The sequence below is a fragment of the Meleagris gallopavo genome, chromosome Z (assembly GCF_905368555.1).
Source record: "Meleagris gallopavo chromosome Z, MGAL_WU_HG_1.1, whole genome shotgun sequence".
Classification (NCBI taxonomy): Eukaryota; Metazoa; Chordata; class Aves; order Galliformes; family Phasianidae; genus Meleagris; species Meleagris gallopavo.
In genome coordinates this window covers 33640153-33654855 of record NC_139435.1, presented here as the reverse complement: position 1 = coordinate 33654855, position 14703 = coordinate 33640153, and the positions used below count along the sequence as shown (strand labels likewise).

Below are 14703 nucleotides of genomic sequence, written 5' to 3'. Positions count from 1 at the left end.
TCACCTTTAAAAATTAAAAATTAAAAATTTTCACCTTAAAAATTAAGGCTTTCCAGCAAGCAAGCTAAAACCTAATTTAGGAAAAATATCAGTGCAAAAGTGACACATAAGTGTTATTGTTCATACATATTTGTATCACATGTAGCATAGTTAGGCCCTGGAGACCCAAATCTATTGTGTCATGCAGATCCAATAGATGCGACTCCCTGTTACTATCACAACAACCAGCCTAATGCAACTTTAATGGCACACACGCTTTTGGATTGCTGCCTGGAATGCTTTTCTGTGCCTGCTTGGTATCCCACAGCTGTGCTGTGGATTGGAGGTTTGTTTATCAGTTAAAAGTGAAGCAGTGTTATAAGTTTCAGCACACCAAGAATGAGCTTGCGTTTGCAGACGTTTCCTGCAATCTGGCTGGCCCACTGTTGTTCCCACTTCCAGGAAGGGTGGTTTTGGGTTAGAGGCACTGGGTGGACATTAGTTCCTGATTTCAGACTAGCGCAGCCCAATCTTTTGCTGTGTTCCTTGCCCAAATGGACAAGCTGAAAGATTTCACGTGACACAAGAGCAAGCATTTCATGCGTAAGTCGTCCTCTCCTGGCTCTGGTCTCTGCAGACCCTTGTGCCCGGCCAGGGGTCTGATGGGCCGCTTCTTCCATTCCTTTTGTGCATTAAGGTACAAAGACCTGATTTTTCTGAAAGATCAGCTGAACAAGAGTTTCCTTTAACAAAACATACTTATTTACGTTCCTGGTTTAGAATCTACCCTCCTGCTGAGACGCTCGATCTCAACACGGGTAATTCCGTTCCCCAGGCCTACTGGTGACTTCCAGCAGCCGAACAGCCGCCCACCCTCGCTGTAGACGCTGCAGGGCGGGTGGGGGCTGCGGGCTTGCGCCGCGGCACCGCGCGTTAGCGAGGCGGGGCGCGAGGCGGCGGTGACGCGCGGCGCGGGGAGGCGTTGCTCTCGCGAGAGCGCGGCGGCGCGCGGCCAACGGCGGCCGCTCCCCATAAAAAGAGGGACGCGGCCCGGCCCCCGTACTGTGCGGCGGCGCGCGAGCTCTGAGTCGGCGGCTGTGACGGCGCGTTTCTTCCCCGGGTGAGTACTGCCCGGCTCTCGTCAGCCGTCGGGGGCTTCGGGAGCCCTCGGCGACCTCGAGGCCGGCTCCGCAACATGGCTGAGCTCGGTGGCTGCCGGCCTCGCCGGGGGCTGCGGCTTCCCGCGCCGCGGGGCCGCCCCCGCTGCCTCCGTCATCGCCTCGGCAGCTCTGCTGCCCCCGCGGGCGGCGGGAGCCGTCCGCTACTGGCTGTGTGCGTCCTGCCTGCTCGGTGAGGGCGATCCGGGCCTGCCGCTGTGGAGGTGTGCGGGTCCCGGCTTGCCGGGTGCGTCTCGGCAGATTTAGTTCAACCTCTCTGCGTTCATTCTGCACGTTATTGTGAGGCAGCTTTGAACAGTGTGAGCCTTTAGTGGTGTAACTTGAGTGAGAATTGTGCTGACGTTATTGGTGCTTTTTTGCAGTCGTCCAAGTGTTCTCAAGATCTGGGCCACAATGGTGGCTCACATTTCAAGCTTGACTCAATTATGCTAATTGGAGTGAGTAATGAGTAAAACTACTGGTGGCAGATTCTTCATCCCTCTTTCAGGCATCCTAAATTAGAGGTTTGGTGAACTGTTAGCTTAAGAACAACTGTGTGGCTTTTCTTCCTAACTGGTTCTACAGTTAGGACTAATTATCTATTAGGACTAATTATTAGTCCTAATTAGTCCTATTAGTTATTATTACTAATTATTAGGACTAATTACTAATTATTTTCTCTATGAGAAATGCACATATTAATCCATATGTCATAATTTTTTTTTTTTTTTAGTTCTCCAACGAACTGCTGTATTTAAGTTCCTGTTTCTTGTGTGTCATAGAATCACAGTTTTGTCAGGGCTGGAAAAGGCCTCAAAGATCATCCAGTCCAGCTGTCCACCTATGACCAATACTTCCCCACTCTACTACACCCCTTAGCACAACATCTGAATTCTTGAATGCCTCTAGGGATGGTGATTTGACCACACCCCTGGGAAACCCATTCCAGATCTGTCTACTCTTCTTGAGAAGAAATGCTCTTAATGTCCACCCAGAACTCCTGTGGTACAACTTGTGTCCATTCCTTCTAGTCTTACTGCTAGTTACACAGGGGAAGAGGTTGATTCCCTCTTTGCCACAACCTTCTTTCATGTGTTTTGTAGAGAGCGCTATGAGATCTTCCCTGAGCCTCCTCTTCTCCAGACTAAATATTCCCAGTTCCCTCAGCTGTTCCCTGTAAGACTTGTGCTCCAGACCCTTCCCCAGCTTTGTTGCCCTTCTGTGGGCATGCTTCATGACTGCAATGTCTTTCATGTAGTGAGGGGTCCAAAACAACATGGTACTTGAGGTGTAGCCTCACCAGAGCTGACAGGGGAATGGTTGCTTCCCTGCTTCTACTGGCAGCACTGTTTCTGATAAATGCCAGGATGTCATTAGCCTTCTTGGCATCTGGGCACATTACTGGCTGTCTTGCTTCAACTAACAGAAACAAGAAGGTTCATGATATGTATATCCAACATGAGATTAAGACTCGCAATGAAGTCAAGTATTTGCCCAAACAGTTTGTTATTGAAGTCATGGTTAGCTAAGCGTGGGGATGGGAAGAGGGATGAAGAAAGTGATAGTAAAAAGATCACAAATAAAAGCAAGGGCTCATCATCTGAATGTAGAGATAACCCCCACCAGTGTTGTGATGTTCCATGACTCTGGGAACACACAATACAGGCAAAAGTTTTTGCTTTTGTGGAATCCTTATATGTACTGTATAGTCCGGTGCAGGCTTATCAACATCAGAGAAGCCAAGGGCTCCACACAAGGCTGAACCTCCACATCTTGGGAGTAGATTGGAATGTGACTGGTGTGCAAACATTCCACTTATCTTCCTTGTTCCTGACACCCCTGTAAAGGGAGGGACACCTCCAGTTGTCCTTGCATTCCACAGTAATCTTTGAGACAAAAGCTTTTAGTATGGTGTCTCACACTGGCTCATGTTTCGCCAAGCATTTACCAACACCCTAGGTCCATTTCTTCCATACAGTCTTCCAGTCACTCTGCCCCAAGCCTGTGTCTTACTTGTATTACCTAACCCGAAGAAAGCACTTAAGAAATAAAGCTTTTGAACTTTAAATTAATAAAGTAAAACATAGCTCTTTCTTGCAAGAAAATTCACATCTTTAATCCTCTTTATCTTTGTGATTGATTATAAAGGAATTTTGTCAGTTTGAAAGCCTGGTGGTTAGATAAAGTTGTTTATGAGGATATGCTAACTTTGATATGCTCCTCTCATAGGTTCTGTAAGATTCAAGACCTGAAAAAATGGCATTAGCAGCAATTGATCCACAACAGGTAAGTTCAAGTTAGCCCAGTAGGTTATTTTTTTTTTTTTTTTACTGTCTAGCTTAGAAAAATGAATAAACTAGCCTCTTTGCTTTTAAACAGAACATTGTGTCGAGGGTAGCAAACCTTCCTTTGGTGAGCTCCACCTATGATATGGTGTCTACAGCCTACATCACCACGAAGGATAACCATCCCTATTTGAAGTCAGTATGTGAGATAGCAGAGAAAGGAGTGAGGACAATTACTTCGGTAGCCATGACTAGTGCTATGCCTATCATCCAGAAACTGGAACCACAAAGTAAGACTAATATGGGATTGCTGATAACTTTAATTCAGCTGATTGTTTTTTATATCTGGATGTGCTTACAGTTGATCATGGTTGTGCTGGTTTGGAGCTGACTGAACCTGTTGCATTGCTTGTTGAGTAACTGATGTATGTGATGTAATCGTGAACTGATTACACGATGGGTATGATTTCAGGAGGGGGAATTCCAAACGCTAACCAAATTCAAGCTTTTGTAACACTGAACTGACTGGTTCCTCTTGAGTTGCAGGGTGGTTAAGTAGTCTCTTGCTCAACACCTTTCTCACCTTTCACCTGTTTTCAAATGCTACTTTGTACTTTCTCTCAAGAGAACAACTTGTGACACAGTTGCCAAATTTAAACACAAGACTGTTGTAACCAGTTTCCTAATTCTGGCAGAAGGCCCTATGCCTCAGCTTGTTACAACAGCTGCTTGTAAGGTCTAAGAAAAGGCACTGTGCCAGCTAGTGAGCTTGCTTAGGGGATGGTAAAAGCTGTCTTCTTTTTGAGACTTAGTTGCCTCAAATCTCGCAAAAAGGCAGGAGAAGCTATTTTGTGTGTGCTGTTGTGTGAACTCCATTCCAAGAAGAAATATCACCTGGAATTAAGACACAAACTGAAACCTTAACTATTATTTTTTTCTATAGTTGTGGTTGCCAACAACTATGCATGTATAGGTCTTGATAAAATTGAAGAGAGACTTCCTATACTGAATCAACCCACTGATAAGGTAAGTCCTTTCCATGTACATACATTAAACAGAAGAGCACGTATATTGATTGTAATTTCTGCTATCTTTAAAAATACAAGGAGGAGAGTTTCTATAAACTATTTGCTTCACAGGTTAGAAGCCATGAGGAGATAAAGGGTGTTTCTATAGAACACCCTCTTGCTTTTGGAAGGTCACTGAGCCCAGTTTTTATTTTTATTTTTTTCCTTCAAAGAAGTTAGCCCCCTGTTTGACATAGGTGTAGCTACTGGTGGGCATCTATTTTTTCTGAGTATTTTTTTCCTGTGCAATAGGAAGAGAATGTGTTATTTACGTTACTGAAGAGTTTTGAGCTGAAGGCTGCATGGTAGTTTTTTTTTTTGTCTCATCTGTATGCTTTTAGTGCAATTTATTCTTAGATAACTGAGAATGGTAAAAGTTTTAGTATAATTGTTTCTGGGGTTATGTAGCTCTCCCTAGCAAATCTTACTTATTTTTGTGAACTAATATATTTTCTTTGGCAGGTTGTTGCCAACGCTAAGGGTGTAGTTGTTGGAGCCAGAGAAGCTGTAACAACCACTATGACTGGTGCCAAGGAAACTGTTGCTCACAAAATCACTGGAGTTGTGGGCAAGACTAAAGAAGCAGTGCAAGATAGTGTAGAAATGACTAAGTCTGTTGTCAATGGTGGCATCAACACTGTCTTAGGAAGTCGTGTGGTGCAAATGATGAGCAGTGGAATGGACAGTGCTCTCACTAAATCAGAGACCCTTGTAGACCAGTATCTCCCACTAACAGAAGCAGAACTAGGTAAGACCATTTCAAGATTTAATTTTGTTGGAATACTTATGCTGGAGAAAAAAATAAGCAATCATCTGTTTACTAGTTGTTAATAATGGAGAGGGGGCGTGTGCTTCTCAAACTGCCTTGTTGATAGATAGTCAAGCAGAATGGATGTTAGGTCCCTACACTTTAGAATTCTATCAACTAAACCTCTCGTTAAGACTGTGAGCAAGTCCAGTAATCAGTTGTTACTAAGCAAACAAAGTTATCTTGCTAATCTAAACCTTTCTCCCACTGGTCAATCTGCTTCCTTTCCAATTACCAGAAAGAGAAGCTGCAAAAGTTGAAGGTTTTGAAGTTGAAGTCCAAAAGCCAAGTTATTATGTTCGACTAGGATCTCTGTCTTCAAAGTTCCGTGCACGTGCCTACCAACAAGCCTTAAACAAAGTGAGAGATGCTAAACAAAAAAGCCAGGAGACAATTTCTCAGCTGCACAACACTGTTAGTCTGGTAAGTTTAAGCTTTTGCTTTAGGTATAAAATGCAAATGTTGGTGTAGTGTTAGAGTACTGAGAAAAAGCGACATGGGAAGGAAAATGGGATTGCTTCCTGATTAAATGCTTTTTCAAAATATTAAGAACTTCATACTTGGTGCTTTTCACAACCAGACAGAGAGGTCCTATGTCAAACTGACCTGCAAACAAACTACCAGTTGTTTTTAATTTTGAACACTGCAGAAATAGAAATAACATCTTAAAAAAGATCTTACTATTCTGATACAACTTAGTGAAGATAATGTCTTGCAGTTTGGAAACACTTTAGTGTGCTTTAACTAATTCCTCTATATTTAAAAAGTAGGATGCTTCATGGGCTTGCTTTTCTTGCTGTGGGTGTTTAGGCATTTCTGGGAACTTCAGTAATCTGATCTACATACCTTTATGTGCAACAGGAATTGTGCGTAAAGTTATGGCCTTCTATGTACTTCCAATTCCTTTTTGTAGGAAGCTAATGGGGGAGTGTAAAATAGTTCAGGTAGAGAGAGAAGTAAACTGCTTCTAGTTTTCTCTTTGAAGAGAAGCAATGTGCTACATTCCCCAGAGTCGCTTATTCTGAACTTCAGATGCTCAAAAGGGTTACAAAGCCCTAATGAAACTGTGTTGGACTCTTTCTTTACTTCCTTGTTTGGCTGTATTTCAGATCGAGTATGCCAGAAAGAACATGAATAGTGCCAATCAGAAACTTCTTGGTGCTCAGGAAAAGCTTTATCAATCCTGGGTAGAATGGAAGAAAAATACAGGTCAAAATGATGATGATGAATCGCATAGTGCTGAGGTAAATAGATGTAAATGTAAACTAGAAATAAATGCATTGCATACTGTCAAGGTGACATTGGCAAACTAACAGTCTGTATAGTGCACAACATCTTAATAGCACAGAATACTTGTGAGCAAATGTGGACTCTGAATGCTGAAGCCCAGGACAACCCCTAGTGATTACTATGAAATGTAGGGGACATCCTGACTCATAAACAAGCCTACTTTCCTGCAAGCACTATTGGATTCATTGTTTCTTCCAAAAGAATAGTCGTCCTGCTCAACATATGAGCTGTTTAGATATCTGTACCTAAATCAGCTAGGATTCCCTTTTATGGCCAGACAGAAATAGCAGTTTGTTAGTATAAAGCAGTTTGAGGAGTAGAGTCATATGTAGCTTTGAACAGTGGCTCATTGACTAGAATATATTTATTTGCTATCATTTCTTATCCAGAGATGAAACAAGAGCTTGCTTATCTGTTGCTAGGAAGAAGCTGTGTTTCTGTTCGACAAAGTACTTGAACTTGATTTCTTTATCTCTGACTCTTCATTCTTAAACATTATTACATTATCTTCTACATCTTTTGCCCTATTTGTTCTCCCTTGTCTCTTGAACAACATGAAGCTAGTTATAGTCATTAAAAATATACTGATGGGCTGTCATGCTTTTATTTCTAGCACATTGAGTCAAGAACTCTAGCTATTGCGCAGAGTCTCACTCAGCAGCTTCAGACCACCTGCCTCACACTGTTTACGAGCATACAGGGGCTGCCACAGAGTGTGCAAGATCAGGTTTACAGTGTTCGCTCAATGGCTGGTGATGTCTATGAAACCTTCCGATCAGCATCCTCCTTCCAGGAACTATCAGACAGCTTTCTTACTACTAGCAAAGGACAGCTGAAGAAAATGAAGGAGTCTCTGGATGATGTGATGGATTATCTTGTTAACAACACACCGCTCAACTGGCTGGTAGGTCCCTTTTACCCACAACTGCCTGGCCCTCAGCATGCTGGCAATGAAGGTGAAGGGGAGAAAAGTTCCAGCCAGAAAGACAAACAGCTTGAACACAATATTGAGTAAATTGCACAGCATATATGTACTCTGCAGACTGGCCAAACAAGTGATGTTTAACAACTGTAGCTGTCAAAAAGCCTTGGAGAAAAAACTTGGAGTGGTGAGAAGAGACTCTCCCACAAATGTGTTGTAAGCTATTCTAAAACAGACATGTGATTAAGTGCCTAGGAATTGGCAGCTTACTGTTGTCAGGATGCCTTGTTTGTCCTTAAAGTCAAGAAACCTCACCTTGCTTATTAATGGTATTAATCGTTTTATTCTAAATTAGATAAATTGCAATTAAAAGCATTTCACTTGTTTAATTTCTTATCAGAATAATCTCAGAATGGCTTGGGTTGGAAAGGTCTTCAAGGATCATCAAGTTGCAAGCCCCTTGCTGCAGGAAGGGTTGCCAACTGCTAGATTATGCACTAGGCAAGGTTGCCCAGGGTCCTATCCAGCCTGGCCTGGAATGCCTCCAGGGATGGGCCATCCATAACCTCTGGACAGCCTGTTCCAAGGCCGTACTCACCTTCTAAGCAGAAAAAATTCCCCTGACATCTAATCTAAATCTTCCTTCCTTTAGTTTGAAACCATTCCCCCTTCTCCAATTGCTATCTGCCAAGGTTTTTTTTTTTTTTTATAAACAGAAGAGAGATTTTAACTCTCTTTTTTTTTTTTTAAAATCCCCCCTTAAGTATTGGGAGGCCATAACAAAGTCTACCCACAGCCGCAAGCCCAGCTCCTTCAACCTCCTTCCATATTAGAGGTGCTCCCACCTATTGATCATCATTGTGGCTCTCCTCCAGACCCTCTCCAAAAGCTCAGTATATTCTCTGTGCTGGTGGCCCCAGACCTGGATGCAAAACTCCAGATGGGGCCTCATAAGGGTGGGGTAGAGAGGGATGGTTCACCTCCCTCACCCGGATGGCCATCTCTCTTCTGATGTAGCCCAGGGTACTGTTGGCCTTCAAGTGCTTGCTGTTGGCTCATGTTAAATTTTCTCATTTATCAGGACCCCTCAATCCTTCTTGACAGGGCTACTCTCAAGAAGATCTCCCTGTATACGTATCTGGGATTGCTTTGTTATACTTTGAGTGCACAGGGGCCTGTCTTTCAAGTTTATCAGGGTCCCTCTAGATGGCATCCCTTTGTTCTACCATATCAACTGCACCACACAGCTTGGTGTCATCAGCAAACTTGCTAAAGGTGCACTTGATCCAATCATCTATGTCATTTAATAAAGACTTTAATAGGTACTTGTCCCAGGACAGACCCCTGGGGAATGCCACTCATTGCTGGCCTCTACCTGGCACACAGAGCCATTGGCCATAACCCTCTAGCTGTGGCCTTCCAACCAAGTCCTTATCTACCAAATAGTCCATCCTTCAAATTCATATCTCCAATTTAGAGATAAGGATGTGATGGAAAACGATATCAAAGGCCTTGCAGAAGTCCAGCATGTAATAGCCTTACGTAGTATGAAATGCATTTTAAAAGCTTTGTATTTTAGCTAAGTGTACTTAGCTAAATTCTGTATTTGCTGCAGATTATGCGTTTTATTATTTTGTATCTGGCTGTCTTAAATGAACTGCTACCTAATTCATGAAAATAAGTGCGGAAATCCATAGCAGAAAGTGGGGTTTCTGACTGAGGTCAGCTGGAGTTACTTAAATGCTGTGCCAGTGCTCTTACTAACAGTACAATTGTATTACACAGCAACTTGACTAAATCATTATCAAAGTGTATTTTTCTTAACACAGTAAAAAGACAAGATTCATGCTGTTTGTACCCAGCTGCCTGCTGTTGTATGCTTTTTTTTTTGTAGCCAACTTTTTGTAATTCATTTTGTACCTTAGTAATAAATGCTTCAGCAGCCAAAGTCTGTCTCCATTTGAGTGGTGTGCAAAATTTGTAACTTGCTGTTCTGCGACTCTTTCAAGCTGGGTCTGAGAGAAAGCAAGCTTGCAATGCAAAAGTAGACATTAAAAATATGTTTGTGTGTGTCTGTGTGTATAGATAAGTGATATCTTCCTTCTGAGTTCTTGTTTACCCTTCCATTCAGTCTTTGCTTTACTGTTACATTTTTTTTGTGTGCTTACTGTTAATGATCTCGGCTGTGAACTTGCAGATGGTCTTACAGTGACTAAAAAGGATACAGACAAAAGTCAACATTCTCTTCCCTTTAGGTGTTCTCTGAGTATGAGACTCCCAGCTACCTGCTTTGGCTGCGGGCTTCCTATAGCCATATAAATTATTTCTTTAACTTTACGTACCATCTTTTGAACTTGACTGATATGAATTTAACACTCAAGATTTTGGAGTTGTTCACTTTGGAGTAAGTCTTGTGATTCCTTGTTCTGCAAGGGAATTACTGTTACTCAGAAATAAGATGCCATGGTTTAGAGCTCTCCAGGTAAATCTGGTTCTCTGTGCATTGCAATCATTTAATGTAGCAGCAATGGTCTTGGTTTCAAAGAGATCATCAAATAGTGTGATGCAAAGTTGGAGTTCAAAGAAGCCTGTCCCCTAGTCAAAGATACATTTAGGTGGCATATTTATACATGGAGCAATACCTCCTTCCTGGAACTAAAACAAGTTGCATACACTCCAGCCTTCTTATGGGAGTGGATTAGAACTTTTGGAATGTTTAAAAAAATATAGTAAACAAAATTGTAATGACAGAAGACTACAGATCAGGATTCCAGAATTTTCAGCCTTAAATACTTGCTTTTTGCATGGGGGATTTTTAAGTCTAAGTTAATATGAGGCAGCAAGATATCTTACCATCTAGAACCTGAGTTAAGCCTCTGAGTATTGCCTTTTTCAGCAATTAATTATGTTTTAAGTACTGACCAAATTCTTTTTAATCTCTGTAACAAGAGCTATAGATGCACCCTTTGTAGCAATGTTTTGAAGGAGAGTGGGGCTAATCAGGTTTGCAAGCAGCTATCCATTCAATGAAGGGAATCTCATTTTTATGCATATTTTTTAAAGCTTAGGTATGGCTACGGACCTTCATACTGAAAAGACAAGTCAAATAAGATGTATAAATGGCTCACTGTCTGAAGAGTGAGAAATAAACAGTAGTAATTGATGTTACTGCAACAGTAATATCTTTCTACCTTAATGCACTCAAGATCATACTCTTGTAGAGGGTTATCTAGCCTTACTAATGATCAGCAAGAAGACAGAATCAAAAGCAAAGAAAAAATTTCTGTGTCAAGTCCTAAGAAATGTTCATCTTACTGTGTATCGCTGTGTGGCTTCTGCATAAGTTATTTTGACTTTTTACAGCTGAGCTACAACTGGTGTCCACAAACAGAGGAATGACTGGTTAAATATTTATATAATGTGTGAGCTGACAGTATTTTGTTCCAAAACACTGTACAAAAACTTTGTATCGTTCTACTGTTTTTTCTTTTTTAACTTGCTTAGAAAGCAAGTGTACAGAATATTAAGGAATTAGGAACCATGGTTGGTGGAAGAGAAGGCTAAATAATGGTGGATTAATATGATCGTAATTTATTATATCAAATGCAAGTCCTCGGATTTAAATCATTAGATTTTTCCTAATGAGGAAAGCACTGGGTGCTTGAACTGAACTGCAATACTAATTTATGTGGATATGTTCTTGCTGGTAATCTTAGATAGTTTATCCTTGGACTATGTTGTACTTACAACACTCAGAATACAATTTTCTGACTTTTTCTAGCACAGCTTGAAAGAATGTCTACTAAAATGCCCACTAGAGTTAAGCATGACTTAGATATCTTCCAGTCATACGTTTTTGCAGCAGTATATGAAAACCTATGGACTGAAAATGATTAACGTTCTAATAACTGCTGAAAACTCAAATGATCCTTTCATTTTGAAAGCCTAAAATACTAAAAGAGCCTACTCATAAATTGTCCCTGTAATTTTACTAGTTTCTTAATTATTGCATATATCAAACAGTTCAGATACACTACAAAGAAACTTAGAATCATCAACTTAGTATACTTTTAGTTCAAAAAACACAAGGGTTTTGTTTGGGCTACAGAGCTCTGACATTTTACAGAACCATGGAATTAAGTTGGAAGGGACCTTGGAATCTTGTTCCATTCATGCTAGTTGAAACTTCCCTTTTCACTTGCCATTGTTGCTTATCATAATTGGCTGAAAAGTATTAAATACAAGCATTCATAAAAAAAACCTCCACACAGTATGAAAACTTCACAAGCACATCCATAGCAGCATACATATTGGCAAAATCCAAATTACAAGATTCGTAAAAGCAATAGACTTGCTGGGTTCCAGCTAGTTTGCCTCAAACTGGAGAAGGGGGAGAAAAAAAAAAAAAAAAAGGTGGAAAGCTCTTGAAATCTCTTTAATTCTGTAGATCATGATTTTTTGCAGTATTTTCTAAACTGAAGCTTACAGTAATACTATCGAGCTAGTGAAATAGTGAAAGAATTTAGGAACAACTGATAGATCATTTCTGCATTTTAAAAATAAAAAGCTCTTTAGTCAAAACAAAAAAATCTCAAACCATCCAAAATAACCCTCATCTAAGGCAGCTGGTTAAAAAGAGACATAAAAACAGAAAGTTGAACTTAATTTTGTTAGTTTTTGAGCATGATCTGTTCTTTATTTGCATAATCAGCAAATATTAAATGTACAGCTTGCTGCTGATGTTGTGCAGTGTTTTGTTAAAGTTTTGTTAAATTACTTGGACTGAAAATAGATCTCTTGGATACTACAGTCTCTGATGACTAAAGATGAGTTCTTGTTTTGAAAGCAAACAAAATAAGAATTACCTCTCAAATTGCTAGTGGCTCAGCTCTAAAAAAAAAAAAAAAGCAAGAAAAAGAAGATGTGAGTTCAAAATTAAGTTAATATTGACATTAACATTTGGTTTCTAAGAGAGCAAAACTGCTGAAGTATGTTTTGCATAATTTCATACAAAGGTTCTGTAAGCTTTGTGCTAGTCCATATAAGATATAACAATCTTATGGAGGGGTGGTATGAAGAAGGGTCCTATCTGATCTTACTCTTTGTTGCATAATTACTAGTTTGTTTCAACTTCTTATCAACTATGAAAGAGAGAGTATAACTAAACACAAAAGTGATACGAAAGTGAAGGTCTTTTACCTAAGCAAGCCTATAACATCAGGAATTTGCACCACTTTGGCTACATTGATGCAGGTAGTAATGTGTTCTCTTTTAAAATAATTTAGCATAGTCAAAACTGAGATTAATGATACTGAGACAAACCCTGTATTGCTCAGCTGCACCAATACACTCCAGTTTAAAATTGTTTCTGTGGCCGTGAACATCTTACATTAATGGGGTTAACTGCTTGCAGCATATGTGCTAAGAAAATTAAGAAAACACCAACTTCAGTCAGAGAGGTTGATTACCCTATGATCAATAGGATCAACAGGGTCAGAAAAAACAGAAATATCCTGTTCCTAGCTTAAAGAGAAAATATCAGTGATCAGACAGTTACTGAGCATGGTGGTGTGCCCTACTCATTCTAAATACAGAATCGTGGACTGGTTTGGATGGGAGGGACATCCAGTTCCAACCTTTGCTGTGAGTAGAACACTTCCCACTAGATCAGGCTGCCCAAGGACCCATCCAACCTGTTAAGCTCTATTCCATGTCTACTATAAAATCCCGTCTTCCAAGCAACTGCTTTATAGCTTAATGATATTTGGCCTTGATACCACACGTTTGTGACTGAACATATTTAGCTCTGTATTTAGTATTTTTAGTCTGATTTCAAGAAATGCTGAACATCTTCATCTCTTGATTTCAGTCAGGAGTACAACATTTATTTAATTCTACCTTTGAATTTATTTAAATTTTGTTCCTACGCAGGTTCCAGATTTCACTATTACAGACCTGTCTTCAGAGTCAGATGATATCCCAGACATCTTGGATTTGGACGAAGAAGATCAACAAGACTTTTCACGCACAAATGGCCCATATACAACAGGGCAAAGAGCTGAATGAAGAGGAACAGGGAAATGTATTTTTGATACATTGTATTTTTGCCATGTTTAACTTATATTTCTCCTTTTAAAAGTCAAATCTACCTAGCTTTGGACTTTTTTTTTTTTTTTTTTTTTTTTTTTTAAATCAGAGCTGTTTCTTCTAGCTGCATCAAAACTGACTATTCTTTCCAAGGACTACATGCTAAATTAATTCATTAGCTTTTGTGTCAAGCTCCTGTTCTACAAGCCAGGTATAGCCTAACAAGCATATCCAATATTCTAGTATTTGTTAATTAGTTGTATAGCTGTTTGTTTTTCAGTTGGCAACAGCCAAGAGAACACCCCAGTGCTTTGCATAAAGGGCTGCCAACAAAAGGAGTTTATGAGGATTTGCCCCACAGCTTCTTCCAGTCTTCCCAAAAAAGCTCTTCTGCATCTACCTCTTTGCTGCTGGGAGTGGCAGGAGACTTGAGCCATCTCAGATTCTCTCAGGTTGATTTTTCTGGGCTCTGTGCCCTAACAGCACAGAGATGGCTCCCTTTGGCATGGGTGCTTTGTGTACAACAAGGTGTTCCTTCTTTCTGCTTTGCCTCCTGCATGTAAAAATGCTGGCCATCCTGATGCTGGCTGTTGTGAGGCCTCAGCAGGAGAGGGTAAATGCTTAAAAAGGGAGTGGAGCAGGAGTAAGGATGGCAGCTGGAAACGGAGGGGGAAGACACTAGGAAGCGAGAGGGAATAGAGAAGGGTAAGGTAGAAGCAGATTTATGATAAGAAAAAGGTTAAAAAAAAAAAAAGTCAAGAAAGTGAATTGAAGGTAGGGGTGTTTCTGTTGTCAGTGGTAATCTTTTCACGATTAAACAAACTCTGGGTTAACTACTTGCTAGGAAATGCCGAAGCCGCGCTAATGAGCACACAGCGCTTCCTGAGCGAGCGGTGCCGGGCGGACGCCGCTCGCTGCGTTTCTCTGGGGATCACAACCGCGCCTGTGCGCGGGGCCGCGCGGCGGCAGGGGCAGCGCGCCTGGGGATGAACCCGGCACCGCCTCCGCGGCCGCGTCTGGCCACAGAAATGCCTTGAAATAAAAGACTGAACTTCACAGCCTGTTGTCGGTGCGAGTTTTACTTGGTTTTCGCGGTGAAGTTATACAG

General features: G+C 41.0%; 1 protein-coding gene across 4 annotated transcripts; it reads left to right on the top strand.

The window, feature by feature from the left end:
• The first annotated feature begins 946 nt into the window (after window positions 1-946).
• Window positions 947-14651, top strand: PLIN2 (perilipin 2). 4 transcript variants are annotated; one of them, XM_085213243.1, is made up of 10 exons: window positions 948-1099; window positions 3366-3422; window positions 3516-3711; window positions 4365-4447; window positions 4951-5236; window positions 5535-5719; window positions 6406-6540; window positions 7200-7490; window positions 9764-9912; window positions 13440-14651. In XM_085213243.1, exons 2-10 carry the CDS (start codon window positions 3393-3395, stop codon window positions 13642-13644), a joined length of 1560 nt encoding a protein of 519 aa, XP_085069369.1. In that variant the 5' UTR covers window positions 948-1099; window positions 3366-3392; the 3' UTR covers window positions 13645-14651. The 4 variants fall into 4 exon arrangements, with proteins under 4 accessions (XP_085069370.1, XP_085069369.1, XP_085069372.1 ...); XM_085213244.1 differs by lacking the exon at window positions 6406-6540 and having other exon boundaries at window positions 947-1099; XM_085213245.1 differs by lacking the exon at window positions 9764-9912 and having other exon boundaries at window positions 949-1099.
• Window positions 14652-14703: the final 52 nt, after the last annotated feature.

What these genes read in the sequence shown, in the direction of transcription:
- PLIN2 (XM_085213243.1), top strand. Translation starts at nt 3,393, where the DNA reads ATGGCATTAGCAGCAATTGATCCACAACAG. An exon ending in ACTAACAGAAGCAGAACTAG is followed by an intron (nt 5,237 to 5,534) that starts GTAAGACCATTT and finishes TCCAATTACCAG; the next exon opens with AAAGAGAAGCTGCAAAAGTT. An exon ending in TGCACAACACTGTTAGTCTG is followed by an intron (nt 5,720 to 6,405) that starts GTAAGTTTAAGC and finishes GCTGTATTTCAG; the next exon opens with ATCGAGTATGCCAGAAAGAA.